Source organism: Panulirus ornatus, chromosome 52 (genome assembly GCF_036320965.1).
Source record: "Panulirus ornatus isolate Po-2019 chromosome 52, ASM3632096v1, whole genome shotgun sequence".
NCBI classification, from domain to species: Eukaryota; Metazoa; Arthropoda; class Malacostraca; order Decapoda; family Palinuridae; genus Panulirus; species Panulirus ornatus.
In genome coordinates, this window is record NC_092275.1 from 13,865,055 (window position 1) to 13,884,778 (window position 19,724).

The 19,724-nt window shown below is 37.7% G+C and overlaps 1 protein-coding gene across 3 annotated transcripts in view; it reads right to left on the reverse strand.

Annotated features, from left to right (window-relative positions):
* LOC139765085 (ubiquitin carboxyl-terminal hydrolase 24-like) overlaps window positions 1-19,724 on the reverse strand; it is a 255,707-nt gene that overhangs the window by 192,885 nt on the left and 43,098 nt on the right. For 2 of the 3 annotated variants that reach the window (XM_071692247.1, XM_071692245.1), the window contains exons 4-12: window positions 19,300-19,395; window positions 11,092-11,337; window positions 10,682-10,837; window positions 8,240-8,351; window positions 6,879-7,090; window positions 5,790-5,999; window positions 2,867-3,001; window positions 2,438-2,587; window positions 1,138-1,269 (exon numbers count right to left, since the gene is read on the reverse strand). In XM_071692247.1, the coding sequence (XP_071548348.1) occupies window positions 1,138-1,269; window positions 2,438-2,587; window positions 2,867-3,001; window positions 5,790-5,999; window positions 6,879-7,090; window positions 8,240-8,351; window positions 10,682-10,837; window positions 11,092-11,337; window positions 19,300-19,395 (1,449 nt within the window). The remainder of the gene's footprint in view (window positions 1-1,137; window positions 1,270-2,437; window positions 2,588-2,866; window positions 3,002-5,789; window positions 6,000-6,878; window positions 7,091-8,239; window positions 8,352-10,681; window positions 10,838-11,091; window positions 11,338-19,299; window positions 19,396-19,724) is intronic. The other variant, XM_071692246.1, reaches the window with a different exon arrangement.

The window sequence follows — 19,724 nt, forward strand, 5'->3', positions numbered from 1 at the left end:
TTGACTCAATGAACATACTTGGTATTACTGTAACATCCATTCTTTCTTGGAAACCCCACATTACGGGAAGAGCTAAGTCTGCCCCTAAGAAACTCGGTGTCCTGTTTGTATGTCAAAACTTCTCTTCTGGCCAGTTGCTCTGTTTATACTAGGGATTGCTTCATCCTTGTAGGGAGTACTGTTCTCACTTTTGGGGTGGTTCTATATCTGCAGCTTTACTTGACAGAGCTGAGTCAAAAGCAGTCCGACATAAACTGTTTCAGGCAAACTTCCAAACTTGACCCCCTTACCTTATGCTGCAATGTTGGTTCACTTTCCCTTTGCAATTATAATATCTTATCATACTTTCCACCTCCTAAAGGTATTACTTTGTTTTCGTTCCTGAGAGCTGGCTGCTTGTATGCCACCATGCATTTCTCAGCAAGCTCCTGCATCATGTGATTAGTGTTACTAATGGCAACTCGAGAGGGCCATTTTTATAACTCTTTCTTTCCTTACACTTTGAAGCTTTGGAACTTTCTAACATCTCAAGTCTTTCACAATAACTATGACCTGGTACATTCTAAATGACCAGTTTTTCACATCCTCCAAAATTCATAAATACTTTCCCCTGTCTCGTCTCTTTCCCTTTCATAATCATCTCTATTATACAATTAAGGCCAGGCCTTGATGTGGACTTTTACCTATGACTGAAGCCTCCAACAAAGAAAAAAAGTTTATTATTTTGAGTTTGTAATACTTGAGTGCATTTTTCTTTCTTACCTGTTGATAGCTCCAAGACCTTATAATCTGCCACTGTTATTTGTTTCCTCTGAAAAACAATGAATGGCTGCTTGTTTATATCACAGCAAACCAAGGAAGTAAAGTTTTTGTTGGCTAAGTATGTTCTCATACCACCAACTGAAACCTAAAGTTTGTCTAATAATTTATGTAGATACTTTCATCAGAAAATTTCATGCTCTTTCTCTTTATCTGGAGTTTTCCCACCTTTATTTGCTGTGGATGACACACAGTGCTACTTCTACATCTGTAAGAAGTTAACAAAAGCACTTGAATTTATTTGCATGCATCAACATGAGGATTAAAACAATCAAGCACAGAAAAAAGTAATAAACTACGAATCAACAAAGCACTGACCTCCTTATCATAACCAGAGGCTTTGGGGTTAGCCACTAAAGTGTCCCATATGTCCTTACATCGAGGCCAGGCCAAATAAATATCTCCTTCTTTCAGTAAGAACTGCAGAAACTCAAGGTGAACCCTCAAGTACTGAAAAAAAGTAATATTTATATGGTTTTCACTAATCGCAAAATAAAAAATTCCATGAAGTTCATAACAACTTTCCAATGCACAATGATGTAAGTTTTGAAATTACAGGATAAGTAACTACCTATTCATAATCATTTACAACAAGAGGAAGAAGTTTATATCTCTCAGGATCCTATCTCTTACATGTCATTTACTTTTAACCAACTTCTTGAATTTCTTCATACTAAATGCATTATGTCTCATCAATTGGCTCATCCATTCATCAATCACTCCATTACAAAAGAACTACTTTTGCACATCTTTTCCTTTCTATGTGGCATTTATGGATCTGGGGAAGGCAGATGTTAGCGCTGATAGAGATGCTATGTGGAAGGTCTCAAGAATATATGGTGTGGGAGGTAAGATGCTAGAAGCAATGTGAGAAGTTATTATCAAGGGTGTATGACATATGTAAGAGTAGGAAGATAGGAGAGTGACTGGTTCTCAGTCTTCTCTCTGATCACCAGTATAGCTTCCGTAATGCAAGATCCGTCGATGATATTCTTTCCTACCTTACAAATGTCTGGTCATCATCCCTGAAAGATTTTGGGGAGTCAGGTGTCAATGCCCTTGACATATCTAAAGCTTTTGACAGGGCGTGACATCGGGGTCTCATCTCTAAGCTCCCCTCCTTTGGCTTCCCTCTCTCACTTTGCTCCTTCATATCTAGCCTCCTCTCTGGGTGATCTTATTCTGTGGTTGTGGATGGATCAGCCTTCCCCTTCTCTCCATCAACAGTGGTGTCCCTCAGGGTTCTTTCCTGTCCCCTACACTTTTTCTCTCTCACATCTAAATCATCCATCATTGATACCCAATGACTTTCATCAAAACTGCTGACATATTCACTAAGCTGCTGAGTAATGCCACTAGTAAAATTCATTTAAGAACCTTAAAGCTCTAAAAGATGATTACATTAGTGTTTTTGAGTATCTGTGTCAAAATGCCCTTCAAATCACATCATAGTTATACAGTTTGAGAACCATGCATGTAACAGTTGTATTTTTGTTGTTTGCCTGTCTCACTGATGCTAACCATATGGCTTCAACAGCTTGACATGGTAAATAACTTGAGTGAAGTGAAAGATACAACTTGGCTAAAAAATATTGTGGTCATTTTTGTTTCTACTTACATCATCATGAGTGTATTTACCATCAATCATTGTTGATGGAGAAGGCTGCTGGTTCCCACTGGTGGACACTGCAAGAGCATGGCATTTACCAAGACTCAAGGTTATAAGTTTTACGATTTCATGGCTGCGATTGAGGTCTGAGAGTGTTGCCTGAAATGTATTTCAATCCATATGAACATATTTCAACTTCCTGACAAGTTAAAAAAGTTAGAACAATGAAAGATGGGAATAATTTGTCCTTGAGGTCTGAGAGTGTTCCCTGAAACATATTTCAGCCAATATGAACATATTTCAACTTCTTGACAAGTTAAAAAAATATTAGAACAATGAAAGATGGGAAACATCTGTCCTGATATCTGAATACATACAAAATAACAAAGATGAGGCAGTTTCTCTCATCAGCACATCATGTAATGCTCTTATCCCAACCTTTTCAGTTTTGAAGTAAGATGCTCCTCCTTTTGTAATTGACTGAGCCAAATAATGTAACTGCTTGAGAGGCAGATAAACTGCTGGGCTTCTTTTGATGTCTTCCACACAACGAACTATGTAAGATTTGCGAAGCTGAAAAACAGAATATTATATATACTACTGCTGTATATATATGTGTATATATGAGAGGATAGACCATTCTCTGTCTGTTCCCTGGTGCTAACTCGCTGATGCAGGAAACAGCAATTAAGTATAATAAATCAAAATATAAATAATACTGCTGAATTTAAAAAATCAACAGCCAATGTAATTTCTCTTACAAATTTCATAGATCTAATATCTTGAAAAAAATTCCTCATAACATTCTTTATCTTTAATTTCCATACAAATTCGTTCTACTCATCATAATTTACTTAGTTCACTGTCAATCTTATTAATAAAATATCTTCCATAACTTTCCATTAACTCATAATAGCTCACTATAGCTTCCTCAATCAATCATTCCCTTCTTAATACTACTCTTTCCATCAAATCACTAACCAATATCCTAAAATTACAATCAACAAAATTATTTGGTAAGTAATGGCTGATAGATAGCCAAGGACCATGGAAGTATATTACCAATACTACTCACTTGGGTATCAGAAGGGTTAGACACAGCTATGTAGTGAGCCAGAACTTTAGTGGTTGTCATATTGCAATCCTCTGACCCAGAGAGCTGTTTTATTAGAAGAATATGAAAGGAGAAAGTTGAGAGTATATGTGAATAAAAGCAAGGTTACTGGGTTATGCAGTGAAAAGAAACAAGTTAGTTGAGAGGCAATTAAACGGAGCGGACTTGGTGGAAGGGGAGCATTTTAAATACGCGAAAGAACAAAGCAGCATAGAAAATCATGATAGCTGAAGTTAGCAAAGGGTGGGTGAGGGTGCAAAGGTCCTGAGCATATTAAAAAATGTTTGGAAAGAGAGGTCACTTTTTGTTGAGGTAAAGACGGATATTCTTTATAGTATAGGGCATATGAGGTAGTTGAAAGAAACAATGGAAAAGACTGGTCTGTACGTCTTGGTTATGGATAAGGGGTTCTGGTTCCCATACAATAAACTGACAGCTAGAGTGAATGTGTGCAAGTGGGTCCATTTCTTTGTCTATTCCTGGTGCTACCTCCCTCATGTGGGAAAGGGTAAACAAATACAAAAAAGAAAATTAAACTGTGTTCAATGTCTTGCAGTCATTCTACAATCTTAACTCTTTTCATTCTACAAGATGGGCTGGGAAAATCACATTTCAAAAAAAATAATAAACGGTATTCATTGATGATAATATCCATCTATCTATCTATTTATCGATATCTCTGATGCCTCAGGGGGTAGTAAAAGCAATAGTCTCCACAACCAGTGAATTCCAGTACCACTTCTCAGCCTTTATTATCTTACCGTTAAAAGGCCACAAGCAGAGGGCAATTCTAGCACAGTGTTACAGAGGCTCTTACCTAATGTTCCTACCAACTACTTCTACCTAATGCATCTAACTAATGTTCCTGCCTAATGTTGCAGCCTCCTGCTTCTACCTATTGCTCCCAGATAATGCTCCTACCTATTACTTGTACCTAATGTTTCTACATAATGCTTTTATCTACTGTTCCTACCTACCACTTCTGTCTAATGCTACTAACATTTAGCCTGAAGGCAGGGCTTGCACACAGCACTCAATCCAGGAAAATCTGAAGTTACCAAGACTGAGATGTGTGAGTTAAGTGTTATCAAGTGCTATGGGTGACAAGAAGAGAATGTATTTTGTGGAAAGAATGCCAGCAGTCCTTGTGTGAGTGAGGCAGCTACCTGGGTCAGATGATGACAAATATGATAATAATCAATCCAAACACACTGCTGGTGAGTCAATGTAAGAGAAAGATACTGCAGGTGGAGTGAGCTGGGGGGACAGTTGAATGGCTGGGGCTGCACATATTGTGCATTTGGGATGGCCGATGAAAGCCTTAGTGGTAAAGTAACACACTGACTGGCAGGCCAGCTTTCTGGGGCTGAGGGTGTCGATGTCACTTTTCTGTATGTATACAATGATTAACTCAGCAAGTAATGAATTCATATGGCAACTTGAGTACTCATTTTCACTAAGCTTTAGACTTTATGAACTAAGCAAAAACTGGACTTCTACATGGCCCTAAGAACAAGGGATGTTCGAGGAATATGATGATATTAAAGTATTGTTTGGGCTGCACAGATCAAAATCATATTCTTGCATGGAGTACCCCAGTACACTGCGTCCCAGCCTCTCACCCTCCTGAAAGTTTAGGCCACAATACTCCAAAGCCTCCTTCACTACAGTTAAAAACAAGGCTATCTATATAAAGTGCTTATACTAGGTGTTTATAAAAATGCTGCTCTCATACATCTAGCTAACCTTGGGGTTTTCTCTCAACAAAATAGAGAGAAAACTTCCATCATATAACATGATTTTCTTTGGTACCTACAGATTCCTTTATCAAATCACTCCTCAAAAAACATATTTCAATCACATCCTCTATCATACATTTTTCCTCTATATATCCTCTTACTCATCCTATGCAATGATACTAATGTCATTCATAGTACTGCAACATTCACCTTCTTCCCACAAGCAATTCCTTCAAAATGTCAAACTTCCCTCTGATTTCCTTATTCCCTACTATGTCCATTATCTAGTCCAAATATGCCTCCCAGAAAATTATCACAGTTGCTAGCACCCTTCAACTCATACCATTTTTAAAGACCTGTTTCACATATAACACAATAGGCAGCATTTGCTGTTCAAACAAACATTACCATACCTTGCTGGTTAACATTTTTCATTGCATTACTCCCTTAACATTTGAGCTCTTTACCTGCTTTTCAAGACTCTCTTGATATTCATAAATACTCTTACCTGGTCTCTAGCAGCAGATTCATTGAGAATTATCAAATGTTCATTCATTGCCTGGTGAACTAATCTTGGTGGTAATGCTGAAACACGAGCTAACTCCCAAAGGGCATCCAGCATCTTCTCTGCTGTTCGACCTAATCGTGAATCTTGGCCAATTTTTCCAATGAATGAGAGAAGTTTTTCACGAAGACGGTCATTTCCTTTGTCCCAACTCTGAATGAAAGTATTTCATAGGGTTAGTGCATCATAATCCAAATATATACTATATATCAAATGTAAAAAATGGAGCCAATAATATCAAAAGGCTCTATCATACATTTTTCCTCTATATATCCTCTTACTCATCCTATTGTCACCCTTGTCACGGCCATCCCCTTGAGGGAGTTCCCAAAGGAAATGGGCATCAGAGTTATACATATATAGGCAGATAGACAGCAAAATGATATCAACTGTACTGAATGTACCCTGTGATTCACTAGCAACACACACACCATCATGAGTTCATAAGGATGAAAATTCATAAATTCTTACTACTGCTTATCCACATTTATCATAAGTATTCATTGCTGTTCTGTTATCACCTAAACACCTCTTTCTATCTTTAATATGTCTGTTTGCAACTTCTCACAGGTGCAAGGAAGCATCAAGAACAGATGACTAGGCCCAAGAGGGAAAATTCACCTTTGGCTCTTTCCTCCGCTCCTTCTTTTAAAAATTGATACATGAGGGGAAGACTTCCAGTTTCCTCCCTTAAATCCCTTTTAGTCACCTTCTACGACAATGCATGAGCTATGTGATCAGTATTCTTTCTCCACTATATTTATCCCTCTATCTATTTATATCTTTTGTTTGCTTATTACACATAACTAATACTTTTTACTTCATTCCTTTCATTCACCTCAAATAGAACACATAAATTACATATTACCAAATATTTCATTATAAAATCAATAAACTAAACATCCACTAGCATTCTACAATAATTCTATCATAGCTTGAACTGGACACTGAAAGTAAAAGGAAATGTGTGAAAGAATGATAAATACTATGACATGGTAAAACCTCTGAGAGCACATTTAAAGAGCAAAGTACCTTTCTAATGAGACTTAGTAGATGGTCAAACTGATGAGGATTAAAACGTGTAGCAGCAGCTGCCATAATTCGGTGAATGTTGTCAACTACATGTGGACTGGCCTTCTCTGCCATGAGCCAGATGCGAGACAATTCCTCTTCTCGCAGCTTGGGTCCCATAAACTCTACAAGTTCCTTCATGCGATCAGTATATTGTACTTGGTCGATGTTACCTACAATGAGAAAAGAATACAATAATAACAATATGTATTTATATGTGAATATGTATATGTATGTACAAGTGCGTGTATAAGCGTTTATGTATATATATGAGTATATGGATGGAAGGGCCATTCTTCATCTGTTTCCTGGTGCTCCCTCGCTTGACACAGGAAACAACAGTGAAGTATCTACTGCTTCTACCATTCTTTACATAATCACTCATAACCCTGCAGAGCTTTCGACCAGAACTGAAGGTTACTAAAGCCACTTTTTTTTCTTCATATCATGCTCTACGTATAATGAAAGCATTTTCAACATCTCCTTAGGTTAATTTCTAACTCTTGTGATTACAATGGCAGAAAGTGGAGTAATGGTCTACAGCACTTTGAATTTTCTCTGTAATCTTCAGTATGTTGCAGATTGTAGATTAACCCAGTCTAGTCAATAACTCGTTCCAAAGGAGCTTATTTTCCTTACTTCTCAAAGTAATGTAGCCCTGGGCTGCAGGTACTTTAGTAAGGTCATGGGTAACACCAGGAACTCTTTCACAGAAGCTGATCTTGGGGTAATTATAATATAAGCAAAAAATGATAATTAAGATTTGGACTTTGACATGGGATAGTCTAATAAAAAATGATAGGGTACGAGACAAGTGCTGTAGAAAGAAGAGTATGAGACAGCTAAAAGATGGTGTATTGGAATCGTTTGGACATATAGAGAGGATGAGCGAGGAGAGGAAAACAAGGATAGCACACATGTTGGAAGTGGAAGGAACAAGGAGAAGGGGTTGACCAAACTGGAAATGGAAGGATGGAGTGAAGGATGCTTTGAGTATTCAAAGCCTGAACATGCATGAGAAAACCGCACAGGATAGAGCAAACCAGTGCAATGTTGTATATGGGAAGGGTGATGTGTTGTTAATGGGCTCTGGTTCTGGTGAATTATACATAACATATAGGGTGAATGTCAGCAGATAACGGTCATTTCTTCATTTGTTCCTGGCATCACCTTGCTAAAGCCAGATAGGGCAAAGTGTGAAAGAAAAATATCAATATTTCAAAAAGCATTAACCCAGTCATGTTTCTGTACTCCTAAAAACCATAATAGAGTGAATTTTCTTCATTCCTTACACTTCATCACATTCTTTATAACATAATTACCTTCCAATGCAAGGGACAATACCCGTTTGCTCGTCATCCACTCTTGTATGACATCTGCATCTATTACATTCCCCCGACACCTTTCACTGTCTTCAATTAGTCTTGCTAGCTCCTGCAAAAGAATAATCACAAAATCAATTATGTTATAAAACTACAATAATACTCAATAACATTAAGTATCAAAATAAGACATAAGTGAATTAAATCTAAAATTCCATTCATAAGTGAAATTACCATAAGACCTTAAGTAATGACATAACTAATTCCTAACAAACTACATTATCTAATGCATAGCAAACTAACAACATGCATTTCAAGGAGTTCATTATTTCCTACATGAACAAGGTAGTGTCAGGAATACAGGAAAAAGTCCTCGCTCTGTTCCTTCCCCCGTTCTTTCTTTTAGAAAGTATTACGGGAGGGCAGGATTTCCAGCCTCCTGCTTCTGCCCCTCCAGTTCCTTTCTACAATATGCACAAGATACATAGGCAGTATTCTTTTTTCCCTATCCCCAGGGAAAGGGCTGAGGGGCATGCTATTATACACATATTAAGTAATATTCAACAATGTACGTATTCTATTTCTGAAGCTTCATATCAATTCTATTCAAATGGGACAAGTTATAGGAGTATTTTTAATTCACAATTAATGTCTATTAAACTGTTCTGAGCTTGTGAAATTTAAAAATTCAAAACTATTATTTTTCCATTACTCATAATCATAATCTTTACATTATAGACAACTATAAAGTATGTGGTATGAAAAGTATGGAAAACATAGAGAAGTGGAATGATGAAGTTAACCCAATGATGATGTGCTCTATACAGTATGGCCCCCTCCACATGATTGTGAGTATTCCATATATGGTCTGTGGCTCTTAAAAATCCTGCACATGGCAAAAAATAAAAAAACTAGTATCTTGAGGAGTAGCGTGTCAGAAAATATTCACTAACATCTCAGGTGTTCTCATATCCTTGATCATATTTTCCATAACTTGGCTGGTCAGTATCCATCAAATTGTCAAGGAGTGTACAACAACTGCATACTGCCAGCAGCAGAAAAATATCCAAATTGTTGCATGGATTTCCTATATTCCATAAACTTTGATAGCTTACAAAAGTCATCATAGTTTTTCTGAATATATTTGTTCCAACAATACTCACTGGCAATTGCTATTTCAAAAAACATACTAATGCTCCCAGGTGTAGCATCTTAAACCTATCTAAACTGTGTACTAAACACTATAAATATTATCATTTTATCTATTATACTTATTCGCTGTCTCCCGCATTTGTGAGGTAGCGCAAGGAAACAGACGAAAGAATGGCCCAACCCACCCACATACACATGCATATACATAAATGCCCACACAGGCACATATACATACCTATACTTTTCAATGTTTATCTTATTTCTTACTTAGTCGCTCTTTCCCGTGTTAGCAAGGTAACAAAAGGAAACAGACGAAAGAATGGCCCAACCCTCCCACATACACATGTATATACATAAACGCCCACACATGCACATATACATACCTATACATTGCAATGTATACATACATATACATACACAGACATAAATACATATACACATGTACACATTCATACTTGCTGCCTTCAACCATTCCCATCGCCACTCCACCACACATGGAATGGCACCCCCCAACATGCGCACAAGGTAGCAGTAGGAAAAGACAATAAAGGCCACCTTCATTCACACTCAGTCTCTAGCTGTCATGTGTGATGAACCAAAACCACAGCTCCCTTTCCACATCCAGGCCCCATAAAACTTTCCATGGTTTACCTCAGACGCTTCACATGCCCTGGTTCAATCCATTGACACCACGTTGACCCTGGTATACCACATCATTCCAATTCACTCTATTCCTTGCACGCCTTTCACCCTCCTGTATGTTCAGGCCCCAATTGTTCAAAATCTTTTTCACTCCATCCTTCCACTATATATATGCAAAGTAAAAATGGGAAGGGTTTAGGATAACATTGCTGAATTGTGCAAGTCATGTGTGTGGCAAACAGAAGGTTGGAGGTGGGCATGTAAGAAAGCATGGCCAGTGTTGGGATGATGAAGGTAAGTTGTTTGTGGAAAGTGGTGTATGGTCATTACTCACAGGGAAGAAGTGCAAGTAACTGGGTGATGTATAAGAGAAAGTGGCAAAAGGTCGAGAGGAATGCACAGGGGCTGAAAAAGAGGGCAAATGAGAGTTAGGGTCAGTGAATATCAGCAAACTTTAGGGAGAATAGGAAAATTTTTTGGAAGGAGGTTAACAGTGAGAAAAAAAAAAGATAAAACAAGAGGAACATACATGAAGGGGAAAAATGGGGATACAATAACCGGTAGAAATTTTCACTGATAAAAGTTTATTGACTTTGGTCTACTGCTGAAGGGTAATCAATGCTTATAAATTTGAACAACAAAACTCACCTTTAATGCATTCATTCGTGCAGAAAAATGAGGTGTTTTTAGCATTCGAATGATCATCTCCAATCTTAGATCACTTGTATGCTGAACTTTATCCGGCCACAAAGACACACAGAGGAGTCGCACAGCTTCTAACAATTCATAACAAGCCCCTATTTTCTGAAAGATCATTAGATAGTATTAACATATCTATATGAGTTTAAACTTACATGATCATTCTATAATCAAATGACAGTGGTAGCTTAAGGCCTAACCTCAAAATGTTTTATCACTATAAAAAGTAAGAACAGCAAAATATTAGAAAGACTTGTATATGAATTAAGAAAATGCTGATGTTTCATTGACTATCAAATAAATGTAACATACATTCGTAAAACATAAAATTCAACCAGTTATCTACTTCATAGACTCACTTGACCCTTAAGTTGCTTCTCCTCAAGACTAGCAACATGTTGGAGAGCTTGAGTAACTGCTGGCAGCAAAATAGGGCAAACCAAATCTTTCACCAAGTATCTGGCACACTGCCCTAAAGGAAGCAGCAAGGAAGACATCTGACCAGCATCAAGTTCTTCTCCAGATGCAAATCGACTAGCCACTAATTCAAAGCCTCCACGATTGCCAAACACACTGATGAGGTCCATCAGCCAACCATATGATTCCTGTACCATTTTGATATCAACATGCAAAAAAAATAATAATAATAATTCTATCTATATCTCTCATGCCTCTTTCAATTGGAACTCCCTCAAAGGGGTGGCCATGGCAAAAGACTCTCCATAACTAAAGAACTCCAGTGCTGCTTCTTAGCCTTTAGTGCCTCATCCTTAACATTCCACTGGCAGTGGGCAAGTCTAATGCAGTGTTTGTAGAGGCTCCTAACTAATGTTCCTAATGACTACTTCTATCCAATCTTCTACCTAATCTTCTACCTTTTTTTTTAATTTTCCAAAAGAAGGAGCAGAGAAGGGGGCCAGGTGAGGATATTCCTTCAAAGGTGCAGTCCTCTGTTCTTAACGCTACCTCGCTAACGTGGGAGATGGCGAATAGTATGAAAGAAAAGAATCTATGAACTCCATTCCCATTTATATACACTTCCTCAATTCATGGACAGTATGCTATGGCGAGATATGAACTTAGCCACTGAGATTAAAGGTTCTTACTTTTTAACAATCCACGCTAAGGTGACTGACCATTGCAACGTATGTTTATATTCATATCTCTACCTTTATACACAAAATGGTTTCACTGGGTGTGACTAAAATCAATTCCTGTGGCACATTCATCTGAAATACCTCTGGTCCACATACATTACTCTAAATGCCTTCAATTATATCTCCTGGTGTTTACCTTTTTTAAGTCTCAATTTTACTAATATACACCTTTCCCTGACCTACCATCTAACATAACTTCTGTAATACTACACAATTTTGGATAACAGCTTTCCATGCATCTTTTTAATAATTTCCTTACACAACATATCTTTCTAACATCTTCATTTTTCACACCATTCATTATTCTGATTTCACCTATACTATATGTGTTATCCATCTCCAATGTTCCTATGTTTCACCTATCCTATGAGAGCCAACTAACTGACTTAATTTACTTAAAAGAGAAAAAATTTCAGAGGCAATCTCATAATGTATTCAAAATTATCAAAGGCTATGATAATCTTAATCTAGCAAACTACTTAAGGATACATTTGTCTGGCTTCACTAATAGTAATGGATACACACTCATGGCCAAAGAATTTACCTTGAATGAAAAGTACTTTTTCATCAACAAGTGTGTTAACATTTGGAATGATTTACCAATCAGAGCATTTGAAAGCAGTATCAAAGCAGGTAATGAAACTATCTCCTATGAATGCAGAACTTTAGTAGTAAACATACCAACTACAAGAACACACAATATACAGTATACTGTACAATACAAACCACCCAAAACTAAAAAAAAGGGGTTCAGCATGACCACCAAAAACTGAGGAAATATTTAAGGACAGTGACAAGCCAGAAACAATAGTAATTTAGTCAGATTTTAATTATAATTTTGTACAAAGGGAAAAAGTATGGTGTGGAATATGGATGTAATTAGAGTCAAAAATAGAGAAGAGCACACTGGCAAATAAGAGAACAATCTAACAGGCTAATTAACAGACTTGTTTAACACGATAACTTGTTTAGAAGGAAGTGCAGTAAATGTTGGGATGCAGTTGTGTGAATGAGGTGTTTAAAATGTTCAGAGAAAGACTTTTAAAGGTTGTTGAATTAGTAGTTGGATACAGAGACGTGCAATGTATGAATAAAAAGGGAAATGCATGGTAGACGAAAGAGATTAGAAAGGCTGTGAAAGAGAAGAAAAAGGCATCTAGTTGATTGCTTGAAAGGAATGTACCAGTGGATGCTCAGCAAAGGAGGAAGAAAATGAAATGAGTAAGCAGAATGTTATCAAGCAGATAGAGAAAAACAGAGTGGATGAAGATTTTAGAAGAAAGTTGAATGAAAAGTTTAAGGAAAATAAGAAATTGTACTAGGAGGAGGTGAAAAAGGAGAGAGGTGGATGTAAGAGTGGAACGTTAATATGAATAATAAGACACTGAATCAAACATAAAAAGTGAAATGAAGATGGAAAGAGTATTTTGGAGAGTTGATGAATGTGGGAGAAGCTTTGAGGCAGCAACATACATGGGCATGACAGACGGTAAGAAGAGGATAGAAGTGCAAGAGCCTATAACAAAAAGGGAGGTAAAAAGGGCAATAATGAGACTAAAGGTAGGAAAGGCACAAAGAGTGGATTGGAGTATGGAGGAGAAAGTGTGACAGAATGAATGCATCTGATATGTAATTCAGCATGGAAACAGAAGGTTGTGCCTAAGGATTGGGTGATGTAATTGTTCCTTTTTTTCAAATGAAAAGGTGATAAGGATGTATGTAGCAATTACAGGGAACAAGTCTGTTAAGCATATCAGGAAATGGGTATGCAAAATTGTTGACTGATAGAGTGCTAGAAGTGACTGAATGGAGAATAAGTGAGGAGCAAAGGGGTTTTAGGAAAGGTAGGGGGATGTGTGGATCAGATTTTTGTGGTGAAGATGACCATGGAAAAATACTTACGAAAAGAAAGTGGATGCAGCTTTTACGGATCTGGAGAAAGGGTATAACTGAGTCGAATGGAAAGCTTTATTGAATGTGTTTAGGATACATGAGGTAGGGGGATACCTGCTGAATAGTGTGAAAGCCTTCCATACAGAAACAAATGCATCTGTAAGAATGGATAGAGAATTAAGCGAAAGTTTTGGTATAGGTGTATGTGTGAGGCTGGGCTGTGTAATGTCACAGTGTTTTTCTAATAAATATATGGATAGAGCAATACGAAAGATGAAAGCAAAACTAGGGAAAAGTGGTGCAGAAATGGAGTGTGGTGGTGAGGTATGGTGGCTAGTGGCAAACCTGTTGGAGTATGATATCATGCTGTTCACTGAGAGTGAAGAGGAGTTGCAGAAGGTTGTAAGTTTGTTTAATGATGTGTTTAAACTTAGGTGACTGAAGGTAAATGCAAGTAGAAGTAAAGTAATGGTGTCTGAAAGTAAGCAGAGTGAAAGTAAAGATTTTGCAAAACCATATAGAAAGAAAGTGTACTAAACTGTGCTTTGAATATGGGGGTGAAAGACCAAAAGAGGTGAGAGAATTTAAGTATTTAGGAGCTGTCATGGGTAAGTTTGGTGACATGGAAGAAAAAATATGGGAGAGAGCAGTACAGGGTAGAAGAGTCATTGGGTCCTTTAATAGAATAATGAAGGGTATAGGTGTAAGTTTGGAAGTGAAGAAAGGCTTAAGGGACAGCAAAAGTCCTCCCAGCCCTGACCTATACAGCTGAAACACGGGGATGGAATAAGTCACAGATGTCAAGAATCCAGCCTGTGAATATTAGCTATTTGAGAAGAGCGTGTGGCATGACTAGATGGAAAGAACAGAGAAATGAGGGGGGGATATGAAAGATGTGGTATGGCTAGGAATAGAAAGGGAATGAATTGTTAAGTGGTAGTGTGGGTGAAACATAACACTTTGAAGTGATTTGGGCATGTGGAAAGAATGCAGGATGGAGAGTTTACAAGGATGGTGCATGATAGTACAACAAAAGGGTTGGTAAGAAAGGAAGACTACCTGTGACATAGTGAAACAGAGTGGATGAATACTGGTGGGAGAGAAATGGAGGAAAAATACAGGGAACAATGTATACGAGGGAGGCATGTAACAACAGGGATAAACGGAGACTTTTGCTGTGGCTTCCCTCTTGATGGGAGTTCCTAGTGAATGGGCATTACGGATATACAAAGGTAGATATCAGTTTAGGTGATGCCTAAAACCTAACACAAACTTACACAAACCAACAAGATTTATATCTTTTCCAGGTTAAGCTGGGAACTATACTACTTGTTTCCTGACCATTTTTTATTCTCATATGATGTAAATTCGTTTCAAAAGAGTTCTCATACGATATTCTTTAATTTCAAAAGAGAGATATGGTTTTCTCACTTTATTTTACTTTACTGTCAAAATAATACAGACCAGTTAGCCTACCTTCGCACACAATCACAGTATCTGACAAAGTAATACAAAAACATATAATGGAAAAACAAATCAAATAAATTCATTAATGAAGAAAGGAAAGGAAGGTTTTGTCCCAGGTAAAAGTATGCAAACACAAGTACTAGCCCCTTTTTAATGACATATGTCAAAGTTTGATACACAGGAAAAGAATGGACACCTTTTGTACTGATTTTGCAAAAGCATTTGATAAGTAACTATGGAGTGTTACTAAAGAAAGTGGTAGGCAGAAATAAATGGAGAAATATGAAAGTATATCAAAGATTTTTCAACCATCAGAGAACGTTCACATTTAAATGTCCAAGCTTCAGCAGGCTTTTCAGTGCTACCACCAGGTTGTCCATATGGGGTCACAACCTCCTTAACTGCACCCTAAAGTTTGAATTCATTTCAATTTCAAAATAACTTTCATCCACCATCACATTAAATTCATATTCATCCAATATCCTAAACATCCTTCCAAGGTCTTTAATCAGCTGGTTAGTTTTAAAATTTTTAGCAATTTCATGGTTAGTTCTAAATATTTTAGTAATATCAGCCTTCACTCGCTGCATTTTGCAACAAGCATTTATAGCCTTCATGGCACCATCAACTCACTGCTTATACTTTTTTAAATGTCTCTACACTCACCGGTAAGCAAAGCCTTCACAATGTAACAATATAACTTTCCTAAGAATAGGGGATAAAGATTACTTTCCAAGTGTTCTCTGTAAGTTGTAGTGTGATAACTAAGAGGGACAGGAACAAGGCTGGAAATTCTCCCCTTTTGCATTTCAGTTTCTAAAAGCTGGAAAAGAATAAGGAGCAGAATGAGGAGAGCTCATCCTTCTCAGAGGCTCAAGCTGGGATGTCTGAATGTGTTTAAATGTACCTAAAGTGATAAAAAAGGAGAGATAGGAATATGTTTGAGAAAAGGAACCTGTGTTCTAGCTCTGAGTGAGACAAAGCTCAAGGGTAAGGAGTAAGAATGGTCTGGGAATGTAACAGTGGTAAAGCATGAGGGCAAGAGATAAGGAAAGGAGAGCACCAATGATGAAGTTGTAGGAATGCAATGAAGACTGTAAGGAAGTAATCATACTGATATGGGTAAAACTGAAGTGGATTACATGAGGTGGGTGGTTAATTGTGCTCATGTACCTGGTCTTAATAAGGATGACAAGAGAGTATTTTGGCAACAGTTGTATATGTGTCTAATCACTTCGTTAGTTTCCAAGAAAGTGACTCTTTTTATGTTGAAGGCTCCAGTCATGGACAAAGACCACATCAAGGATAGACCTTAATTGAAATAGAGATAGAATAATGAAAGACAAAAAGAAGGGGCAAGAGTAAGTATTTACAAATTATGGAGGAAGTGAAAATGTCTTTTAAAATGTGCCATGTCATAGATATTGGGAAAGGCATGAGATGGTAGAGAGTTCCAAAGCTTCGACTTGTAGGGAAAGAAACAGTTATCACAACAGCACCAATCTTGAGTTGCCGATGGCCACACAGTAATCATGTGACACAGCTGCTTGCTGAGTATTGCATGATCTACCTAGTGGTGGGGGTAAACAAGCAGCCAGCTCTCAGGAGCAAAAACCAAAGTAATACCTATAGAAGAGGGAAAATGAACAAACACTGCAATGCAGGGCAAGATTGTCAAGTTTGGAATTTAGCCTGGGACAGTTATCAGTTGGACCATTTTCAATTCAACTCTGTTAAGTAGGGATGCAGAATTAGCACTACCTCTGATGTTAGAGCAGTTCTCCATACAAGAATGAATCAATCCTTTGTATACAAAGAGTAACTGTAGAGAAGATTACGAGATTCAACATCTAAACAGGACACCCACTTCTTCAGATGCAGTCTTAGATATTCCCATAATATAGTGTTTCCAAGAAAGTGTGGATATTACAGTAATAACAAGTATGCTCAATGAGTCAAGAGGTGGAATTACAAAACCATCAAAGAAAAGATGAGAGTTGTGAGGAATTTTCAATAGAAAGGTAGAAACTGGGTCTTGGAGGCATTAAACTTAACTAGATTATAACTACCCCAATGAGATATCCTGTGCAAGTTTGAGTTCACTGAGGAAGCTTTGTCAAGATGAGATGCAGATTGAGTGAGAGAAGAAGGAGCAAAACTGAAGGATGTGGATGAATGCAGTGTCCAGTTGTCAGCATATGAGTGCATTTGATTATTGTGGACAGTCCAAAATAAGATTATGGGGAGAGGCATGGGATTAGTAACAAGAGCATTAGGGGGTGAAGAAATGTTAAGACTCATCCAAGGTGGAGTTATAGGGGAAATAGAAACCAAAGAGAGATGCTTTGTCTATGGGAGAGACAGCTTTGGTACAGTCAAAAAGGAAAAGCAAAGGAAAGGTAGAGCAACAGCAGCTGTTACAGATTCCCTTAGCTAAAGACCAGAAACACCTATCAGTTGATGATGAGGAGACGTTATTGCACTTCTTTTGAGTAAAGGAATGCTTTGCCTCACAGATAACATGATTGCACTGATTATGGACAGTGATAAATGCTGAATGGGAGCCAGAGAATGGAGAGTTTTCCCAAGCCTGATAGGCCTGATCCCTAGCCTGAATGGCCTTAGATAAGAATGGTTGAACCAAGGATTGGATGAAGAAGTCATCTTACAGGAAAAGGGATAAATGCTTCTATTCCTGCAAGAATACTCTCTGCTATGTGTATGGTGGAGAAAGAAGCATCACTTCATAAGAGACAGTAATGAACCAAGGAGAGTCAGGAAAGAAGTTATGTAAGTTATTTCAGTCAGTTCTTTTTAGGTACCAGTATCTACACTTAGAAGGGCCTGCTGCAAAGGAATGCGCCATTAGAATAGATACATTTATGAGGGTGTGATCAGATGAAGCAATTGGGAGTGAGACTGTGTACTTACAGCAGGATGGACTAGAGGTGAAAAACAAATCCACAAGATTAGGAGAGTGGTCACAGCAGTCAGGAATAAGGGTAGGGTGAGATATAATTTGCTTAAATCTATGAGAGTGGAGAATGTGAGGGCTTCAATCTCTCTACCATCCATATGAAAGGAATTCAACCATTCCCTATGGTGAATGATGAAGTTCTCAAGGTAGAAGATCCCAGCTTTTGGGTAAGAGGATACCACGTTCTCATGGCAGGAGTTTAGATAGTCAAAGAAAAATATACAATTTGTAAAATTAGGGGAGCAATAGGCAAACCAAGGAAAAGTGTGGTCACTGGGAGACAGACCTTGAGCCACATAACATCAAAGTTTGGAAACTGAAGGTCCTTGAAGCATGCAATGGGTGTGTTGAAGCTGGAATAAACACAAACACCGCCACCTTTAAATTGGAACTGTGAGTAGAGATTATAGTTGGATATGAAAAGGGACTAGTGAGAACATCATTTGACAAATGTGCTTCAGAGAGAAGAGAGAGAATGGAGAGGTTACTAGAGAGACCATGAATGTTCGTAATGTGAACAGAAAAAGAAGTTCTAAAAGAGAGGGAAAAGTCATGGTAAGGGCCAGTACTACTAATGCCAGAGCCCTCCCTTTCATTGGCAGTAGAGTCGGGCTCATTCAAGGAGAACTAGCTAAGCAAGTGGAAGGAGTACATGATGCAAGGAATATGTTCTTAGCAAACTTATCAGATCAAGCTTCTTTGACTGACTGCAGTGGTGAATAATGCACCATAACTTACTGTTCTTGATGTCTTTTCACTCTCATCGTCTTTATACATTAATGCTATTATCTATATACAATGAATAAAAAAGTCATATAGTACACACAATCATCATATATGCTATCATTAGTATCCCAGTCATGCTCACATGTGACCACTGGTGCCATTAGTACACAGTTCCATTGGAGCCATGTCATAATGGGTTTCTCTTGAGCCAAATTCACTTAAGAGCTCTTTGACCGGGAACACATCCCCAATATGAAAACCAAGAGAGTTAATAATTGTTCTCTAAACACAAACATGATTACAAAAATCAACTCCTACATATATATCTGGTTAAATAGTTTACTTACAAAGTGTGAGGTAGATTCTGCATAAATGATGTCTCCTGCGAATTCAGCTGGCCGATGCTTGTTCTTCTGATTCCATTCACATTCAGGATCCAAGGCCTTGAAGAATTAAGTAACAGAATTCAAAATCAATCAATAACAGTACAATACAAATGCACTCACCCATTAGCTTAGGCAAGTCATTCAATGGGCACTTTTCCCATTTTCAAAACCTATATGTAGCATTATCCCATTATAACTTCTATAGTGATCTTCACTTCTCCTCTACTCACGATAATGGTCAAGATTCAAAAAAAAATAATGCTTGGGGCCAAGCAATAAGCAGATTTCTAAAATCTATGGATTTTAGAAACATACGCCTGCAGTGCCCACAGTAGGAGGTTGGAATCTACTTTTTAATGCCCACATCAGGTGAAATGTGAATCATG